The sequence below is a fragment of the Ovis canadensis genome, chromosome 16 (assembly GCF_042477335.2).
Source record: "Ovis canadensis isolate MfBH-ARS-UI-01 breed Bighorn chromosome 16, ARS-UI_OviCan_v2, whole genome shotgun sequence".
NCBI classification, from domain to species: domain Eukaryota; kingdom Metazoa; phylum Chordata; class Mammalia; order Artiodactyla; family Bovidae; genus Ovis; species Ovis canadensis.
In genome coordinates, this window is record NC_091260.1 from 48,334,818 (window position 1) to 48,343,912 (window position 9,095).

The following is a 9,095-nucleotide window of genomic DNA, read 5'->3' on the forward strand; positions in this document are numbered from 1 at the left end:
GTTTGGTCAATGTCAGTTTCAAAAATATGAAACTTAATTTCTAAGATAAGCCTGACTGGAGGACTTGGGCTTGCATTGGAGGAAAGCTTGTTTACTGACTACTTTTTCACCTTCTAGATCTACCAAAGCCAGCTCCCCGACACAGTGCCCCGCCAGTTACCAAATCTGCTGACAATGCATTTGAGAACCCCTTCTCTAAAGATTCTTTCCGCTCATCACCAGCCTCTGTAAGTACCAACTATTAGAAGCTGATATTCCAAAGTACACGCCACATAGAGTTATCACCTCCTGAATTAACCTTGCTTGTATCTTTGACAGTAAAGGACATTTGAATAAGATTTATCACTAAGAACCACTGCAGTGTAAACCTCAACTCAAACTGGGAAAAGATTATTTTTACAGGAACTACTCTCTTGAATTTGAGAAGCAATATCATATAGAAAATTCCTTTGTCTCTCACTTAATCTAGCCTGGGAAAGCCCTTTGGAAGAAAATTGAGCCAAAACACTATGCTTAAAAACCTTTCAAACGTTTAATTTCCTAACACAAAATTACTTAGCTCATAAAAACAATATTTTGCATTTTGGGGGAGCAAACATAATTCTGAATCTTGCTTTTGATGTAAATATTAAATATATATCAATCACAAGCAGGAAAACACAAATCATTGTAAACCCATACAATATCTGATTAGTCTGTGACCAAAGCGATTTTTAAAGGAATCTGAGAAGTCTTAATTATAGGTATTTTCTTATCATTGTAATTATAGTTATTGACTGGTGGTTTTGTTTCCATAGATGGCTTCTCTTCAACCCACATCATCCGATATATATAGAGATCCATTTGGAAATCCTTTTGCCTAACTTCTGTAAGTAGAAGATCCTGCTAAGCTTAGGCTTCGTAAGAAAGGGTGGCACAGAGAATAAGGGTGAAATTTGAATTTTAGAAATGGAAAGAAAAAGTTCTTCTGAAATGGAGAAGTAAAAGATATGGAACACTATGCCTAACTAATTCAATAATGACTAAGCTGAGCATTTATGAGTAAAGTTCTTACACATATTAAAAAAACAGTAATATACTCATGGATATAGGTTTCTGTCCTGCGTTTTTAACATTTCACTTCTGTATAGAAGTAAAACTCCATATAACACATAACAGCCTTCTAGATTTTTGATCTTCATATTGAAGTGATTGCAAAGTTTCCTAGTAACTACTCAGTTTTCTATAGAAGCTTCAAATTCTGAAGGCCTTCTGAAACCACCAAAGAGGTCAGCCAAACAAATCATGATTACACTTTTGTCATCCAATTCAATATGCATTTCTTTGTAAGGGAGCCTCACAATTGGTCTGAAATCGTCTGGTGGTATTAAATCTCAAAGTGGTGACAGCTTCCAGTAACCCCTTGAAAGGCAAGTTCAGATGAGTCCACTGGTGGGTTTTATCCTCAGTCAGTTATTGTGGGTTACCACCTTAGACTTGGAAACGGCAACGCACTCCAGTATTCTTGCCTGGAGAATGTCATGGACAGAGGAGCCTGGCAGGCTACAGTCCATGGGGTCGCAAGAGTAGGACACGACTTAGCAACTGAACCACCACCAGCACCTTAGATTGAGATCTGGGAGTGAAGATGGGAGTGTGTTTCTTTCTCATCAGTTAGTGGAAGCAACTTTATCTGATCTTAAAAGATTGCAGTTTGTGGAGGAGAAGAGGCTTATCTGCATTTTAGAGGAAGTAAGAGATAGCTGGAAGAGGAGAAAAATAGGAAGAATGAAAAGAACCCAAACCCATTTTTTTTCCCAGTTTTGCCCCTGGCCCCCATTCACGTGGGACTACCAAACTCTCGACCCCAACTCTCTCTCTCAACCCACGAGTAGAACTTAATTATTTTAAATAGATACATATCTTAAGTCTGATACTAACAATAAGATTTGAATTTATTTGCAATTTGGATTATCTCCCTCACTCCACTTCTATAATTACAGTCTTTCTGAAAATGTTTTTCCATAAAATAGGCTACAGAGTGAGATTATTGAAAAGGCAAATTCCTGGGCCCTAGCCCTGAGGAATCCCCCTTGGTGCTGAGGAAAAGCTTTATTTTAGCAAGTATCCAGATGAGTTGCAATGTAATAAAATGGTATGATATATTGAATCTTAACAGGGACTCACTCTTGCCTCCTCTCCCGGAGAGGCACCCATGAACCAAGCAAAAGGAATAGCATGCACTAACAGTCTAGGAGGATTGTTTGCATCTAATTGAATTGACTAGAGGTCTCTCTGGAAGCACTTCCTTCTTTAGGTCGTGAAGGAAGGGGAATTCTAGTTACCCTACTAAAAGGTAGATTGGGGAGTGAGTAGAAGAACTACCGTGGGACAAAATGGCCAACATTATTGAGCACCTGAATTAATCACTTTATTACAGATTCTACATCAGTTGTTTTATCCTCTTGAATCAGTCCTAGGAGATACTATTATTAACATAGATAATAACTTAATGTTTAACACATTAAATATTTGACCCCAGAATTCTAACCATGGGTTTTTTTTTCTTCTCCATACTTCTCTAGGAACTTGGCATGCTGACTGTCCAGAGAAACAAAGAGGTTGGCCTTGGTAGTCAAGGACAAAGCTAATTGGCAGACAAGTCCTGACCTTTGCCCTTGTTTTAGCTTTGACATATTATCAATAGCCTTATTTCTTGCTGCCTCTCCCACTTGTAGAATACCTTCTACTTTCTGTTTCGCTAAACTGAATCTATGGCTTTAAATAAATTAAGGACCTAAACTCCCTAGCCGAATGTAAGCAAAGTAGTTTTCCTACTTGGACCCTTGTCTATTGTGACCCTAGAACCTTCTGGAATCCATGTGACCCATGTACCCTTTGGTTGGGTGATGCAGCCACCACAACCCCTCAGATTATACTGTTTTGAATAAATTTTGAAATCCCTACTGTTCATAGTGTTTGGGGGTTCTGTTTCAGAGCATTAAACCTAAAGATTGTAGAACAAGGCACCTTCTTAAATCTTGCTTCAGACCGTCACTTACAGAGCATTTTTAAAGTAAAATGGAAGCAAGTTCAATTTCTCCTTAGGAGAATCTCCTTGGAATCTGACACACCCACGAATGTTTTCAAGGATGCAACTTTTCTTTCTGAAGATACATTTTCTCTCAAGGGTGAGATTGTCCTTTCTCTTACCTCTTGCTAGCTATTGCGAAGGAGGGAACACTCATTTTTCATCTCTCCTCTTCTTTTACCTCCAATTCTCTTTTCAGTCATTTTTGCTCCTGGGCTTCTCTCTTTCATAAACAATAGAGTTTTATGGGGCAAAAAAATCTAACGATTCACAGGTCTGAAGCCGCTATGCTCTACCTTCTCAGTAATCGCTAATCTCAGTAACTAGAGTTGCAAATGCACACCACCTTTATCCTTTCTATGGAATAAAAGGCTATCTTCTCGAGCTGAAGTTCCAGAACAGTTCACGTTGAGGAAAAATTGAACTCGACTCAGCAATGAAGGACTGCATTCCTAAGAGAAGCACATCACAAAGTTAAATGTGATTGTGCCAAACATGATAGGTGCTTATCTGGGGTCACGCCAGAACTTTATCCAGTAACTGGAAAGCTTTCTTGATGCCACCGTCTCACAGTCAGAAGATAAATGGGGGCGGGGGGTGGATTCTGTAGAACAAGTATTTGGTGTTATCTTTAAAAATTTAATGTAGGCAGTATTTTTCTCCTCACAATCTTGGAAACTCCAGCTCATTTTCAGTCTTGTTGTTGGCACAGATCTGAAAGGTTTGTTCTTGCCATAATGAGTTTTGTTTTATTTTGTTTATGTTGGGTTTCTAATGTTATTTCTTGACCCTAGTGCTCAGGTTCTTGTGGGTGTTAATCAACCACATACAATGTTATCTTTAGGTGGAAGAAGAGGATGACTGCTCAGGATCAAAACAAGATGGTGGCCTCATGAACCTCTGTTGATTAGCCCCAAGTAGTCCAAGCTAAAGTCCTATGGTTTTATGTTGAATGGTAATAGCTGATCATGTATGGCAATGTCTGACTTTCTACTCAGTTATTATCAACAGACTTGAAATAATATTTTATGTGTCCAAATACCTAAATGTGCTAAACTGGAGGCAATTATTTCTAGATCGTTTGAATTTTTGAAAGTAGACAAATTTTTTGAAACTGATGACCAGCCACACAATTGTTTTGTACATACTTATTTCCTTGTGCACTTTTCTGTATGCAAAGAAAGCTATAAATTTACTCATTTCAATAAACTGGAATAGCAGAATCTCATGTGTTACTGTCAATTCATTTGACCCCTGCTTTGGGTTGATGTGATAGGGTCAAGATATAACATATACTAGTGTAAGGTGAGCAAATGTTAATTATGGCGCATTCTGGATTGTCACCAAAATGAAAAAAGTAGAAATCTGTGAAATAGGACCACAGGTAAATTAATATCTGATGCTTTTCAAGACTCAATTTTCCTCTCTCAGACCTATACATTCTCCTTTCCTGGGAGTTTAATGGGAGTCCAGGGATAAGACCTATGCCAGAACAACCTCAATTATGTCTAGTGTAAAAGTCATTCATTAGTAAACTATTGGTTCATGCCTTTTACCCTTTCCTCCCCTGTTCTTTATTCAGTGATGTTTGACTTCATCAAAACACAGCTCTGTGGACTGGTTTAAGCTTCTGTAAGCTACTCAGAAGAGCTTCTAAGTGAGGTGGGCAAGCTAATGGTCAAATGTCTTTAGCACCAGGACACTCTTAAACACTCTCCCTTATTTAAAAAAAATAAAAAAGACATTCAAGGCTCTCATTCATTTCAAGACCAAGAGCTACAAAACAGATGACCCCAAAGCAGACACTCCTTGAGTGTAGAAGTCTTGGTGTTAAACTTGACATCTCCAGGTAATCAGATGAACTTGACAGAATAAGTGTCATTGATTGGCATTTACTGTTCTGGGATATTTGATAGTACTGCCTTACCTTTCCTTTTAACTGAAATATTTGATCTGTTTCTGAGTAGAATATAGAGAAACAGACTCCACATGTAAGCAGCTTCCAGTAAACCACAGATGAGCTGGAAAGGGCTGCTGATAAGAATATGTTGCACAAATTACATGGTGTATCCAAATGCTCTGCAGTGTATCTAACCCATTGAACCTGTGTGATATTTCCATGTGGTTTAAGCAAGCTCTTGCCAGAGGTTAACCCTTGCTCGTGTGTACAAGGGGATGACATTCACTTCAGTGCAGTAGTAACTGCTGTTAACCAAGCAGAGGGAGGTGCCTCCTGAAGTGTCCCTGTGAAGTGGAAACAGACCTCTTTAGAGTCTCTTAGTAGCAGCAGTAGCTTCCTTGGTAGCTCAGTTGGTAAAGAATCCGCCTGCAATGCAAGAGACCCTGGTTCGATTCCTGGGTCAGGAAGATCCCCTGGAAAAGGGATAATCTACACACTCAGGGATTTTGGGCTTCCCTGGTGGCTCAGATGGTAAAGAATCTGCCTGCAATGCCGGAGACCTGGACTCAATCCCTGTGTTGGGAAGAAGCCCTGGAAGAGGGAATGGCAACCCATTCTAGTATTCTTATCTGGAGAATCCCCATGGACAGAGGAGCCTGGTGGGCTACAGTCCAGGGGGTTGCAAAGAGTCAGACATGATGGAGTGACTAAGCACAGCACAGCACAGTAGCAGTGGTGTTTAAACCTGTAAGCAGGGAATTCAGCTTTTACGGTAAAACTGTTATCCTTGGGAGAGGGTTTCATTGAAGCATCACATAAATCTAAGCTAAAAGCTGAACTTCAACAGCCAGTGTGCCTTCCAATCTCTCACACATAACCGATAAAAAGAGGGAAGGTATTAATTTTCTCAAAATAATCTTGCATTTGTGAAGTACTTTACCATTTACACAATATAACTTCATTCTCTTGCCACTGTAATTCAGCAAGATGGGATCTATTACTGTTCCAGCTCATCTGAGAATGGCATTGTGCTTTAAAATGGCTACAAGCTGCTTCAATTCTTTAAGTGAGTGGTTTCCATGGTATATTACCGTAAAACTGTGTGTCTTAACTACCTTTACTATAGAAGTTGGTAAAGCTGAAAGCTTGATCTCCCAGCCTCCCTTGTACCTAGCAGTAGTCATGTGACCATATTCTGGCTATTGAGGTCTTATTCAGCTATGTGGGAAGATCTTTTCAGTCAGTGGTTTCAAATTCCTCCATCAAAGTATTAACACTGTGTCTCAAGAACCAGAGTGTGATTCCGTGTCTTTCTGTGCTGACAGCAGGGAGGGGAAAGAATAGAGGATGTAGCTAACTCAGCCATTTGGTTGACCCTGCAATAAACTGATGAGTGAGGACTCTGACCCGTATTCCTGGAATGGGTTCAATATAAAGTCTCCTAGTGAAAGACAAGAGCTCCCCAACAGTCCTTGGTAAATATTTAAGCTATTGTAACCTTTGGAGGAGATTGCTAAATAATAAAATGCTAGATTATTGCTGGGAAATGCTATGTTTTAACAAACTCCCTTCTGTTAAAAACAACTAAGTCTCATGTTCTAAGTTGTTATGCCAAATATGGACACACACAGGCTGTGGTGGCTGCAGCTCTCTTAATGGGTCCTAATTACAGTAGTTCTGATGAACAAGGCTCAGCCTTGTATCATCTCACTCAATGAGGGGCTTAGCCCCTCATTCTCTCTTGCTTCTCTGAATGTGCTTAATTACTAGACCTCTATCATGTGCTGGGGATTCCCTGGTGGCTCAGATGGTAAAGTGTCTGCCTGCAATGTGGGAGACCAGGGTTCGATCCCCGGGTCGGGAAGATCCCCTGGAGAAGGAAATGGTAACCCACTCCAGTACTCTTGCCTAGAAAATTCCATGGATGGAGGAGCCTGGTGGGCTACAGTCTATGGGGTTGCAAAGAGTTGGACACGACTAAGCAACTTCACTCACTCACCATGTGCTGAAGATCATAAAAGTGCCAGTCTCCAGGGAGACGATTGTGGTGGCTGCTCAGCGGCAAAGAAACCGGGCTTCTGTCATGACCAAAGATGATGTGGTTATACAAGAAAAGAAACAAAAACAAAACCAAAAATCACCTCTGAGTCTACATGACTGAGTTTTCCCTAACATTAGCTGTGGAATTTTCTGTCAATTCATTTTTATTTGCTTGACTTCAGTTCAGTTAAGTTCAGTGCAATCACTCCATCATGTCTGACTCTTTGCAACCCCATGGACTGCAGCATGCAAGGCTTCCCTGTCCATCACCAACTCCCAGAGCCTACTCAAACTCATGTCCATTGAGTCAGTGATCCCATCCAGCCATCTCATCCTCTGTCCTCCCCTTCTCCTCCCACCTTCAATCTTTCCCACCATCAGGGTCTTTTCCAAGGAGTTAGTTCTCCAAACCAGGTGGCCAAAGTATTGGAGTTTCAGCTTCAGCATCAGTCCTTCCAACGAGTACTCAGGACTGATTTCCTTTAGGATGGACTGGTTGGATCTCCTTGCAGTCCAAGGGACTCTCAAGAGTCTTCTCCAACACCACAGTTCAAAAGCATCAGTTTTTCCATGCTCAGCTTTCTTTATAGTCCAACTCTCACATCCATAAATGACTACTGCAAAAACAATAGCTTTGACTAGATGGGCCTTTGTTGGCAAAGTAATGTCTCTGCTTTTTAATATGCTGTCTAGGTTGGTCATAGCTTTTCTTCCAAGGAGCAAGTGTCTTTTGATTTCATGGCTGCAATCACCATCTGCAGTGATTTTAGAGCCCAGAAAAATAAAGTCTCTCACTGTTTCCATTGTTTCCTCATCTATTTGCCGTGAAGTGATGGGGCCAGATGCTATGAACATAGTTTTCTGAATGTTGAGTTTTAAGCCAATTTTTTCACTCTCTTCATTCACTTTCATCAAGAGGCTCTTTAGTTTTTCTTTGCTTTCTGAGATAAGGGTGGTGTCATCTGCATATCGGAGGTTATTGATATTTCTCCCAGAATTCTTGATTCCAGCTTGTTCTTCATCCAGCACAGCCCAGTGTTTCTCATGATGTCCTCTGCATATACGTTAAATAAGCAGGGTGATGTACTCCTTTTCCTATTTGGAACCAGTCTGTTGTTCCATGTCCAGTTCTAACTGTTGCTTCTTGACCTGCACGCAGGTTTCTCAGGAGGCGGGTCAGGTGGTCTGGTATTCCCATCTCTTGAAGAATTTCCCACAGTTTATGTGATCCACACAGTGAAAGGCTTTGGCATAGTCAATAAAGCAGAAGTAGATGTTTTTCTGGCACTCTCTTGCTTTTTCAATGATCCTGTGGATGTTGGCAATTTGATCTCTGGTTCCTCTGCCTTTTCTAAAACCAGCTTGAACATCTGGAAGTTCACAGTTCATGTACTGTTGAAGCTTGGCTTGGAGAATTTTGAGAGTTACTTTGCTAGCGAGTAAGATGAGTGTAATTGTGCGGTAATTTGAGCATTCTTCAACATTGTCTTTCTTTGGGACTGGAATGAAAAGTGACCTTTTCCAGTTCTGTGGCCACTGCTGAGTTTTCCAAATTTGCTGGCATATTGAATGCAGCACTTTCACAGCATCATCTTTTAGGATTTGAAATAGCTCAACTGGAATTCCATCACCTCCACTAGCTTTGTTCACAGTGATGCTTTCTAAGGCCCACTTGACTTTGCATTCCAGGGTGTCTGGCTCTAGATTAGTGATCACACCACCGTGGTTATCTGAGTCATTAAGATATTTTTTGTATAGTTCTTATGTGTATTCTTGTGTATGTTTGACTTCAGTCCCTATTATCTTACTTTACCTGTAAGAAAGGGAAATGATTGCTGTTCCAAAAGTTACAGGGTCAACCAACTGGGCTGAGGCTGGATTTGGGATGTTTCTGGAGTATGTCTGAGGCTGCCTCCACCGGGTACTTACGCTGATGGATCATCACAGAACCTGTTGTTTGAGGGCAGCTAAGAGGAGTGCTGGAGCACAGGAGCTAGCAGAGAAGGAGGAGGAAGAGAAGGAAGGGTCAATGTGACATGTACCTTCTTGTCTCCCTCACTGGCCAGTGAATCTGTTTCACTGGGT

General features: G+C 40.7%; 1 protein-coding gene across 6 annotated transcripts in view; it reads left to right on the top strand.

Annotated features, from left to right (window-relative positions):
* Nucleotides 1–4,293, top strand: part of DAB2 (DAB adaptor protein 2) — a 200,597-nt gene extending 196,304 nt beyond the window's left edge. For all 6 annotated transcript variants that reach the window (XM_069555978.1, XM_069555981.1, XM_070289340.1 and 3 more), the window contains 3 exons: nucleotides 118–227; nucleotides 798–868; nucleotides 2,565–4,293. In XM_069555978.1, the coding sequence (XP_069412079.1) occupies nucleotides 118–227; nucleotides 798–863 (176 nt within the window). In that variant the 3' untranslated portion in view covers nucleotides 864–868; nucleotides 2,565–4,293. The remainder of the gene's footprint in view (nucleotides 1–117; nucleotides 228–797; nucleotides 869–2,564) is intronic.
* Nucleotides 4,294–9,095: the final 4,802 nt, after the last annotated feature.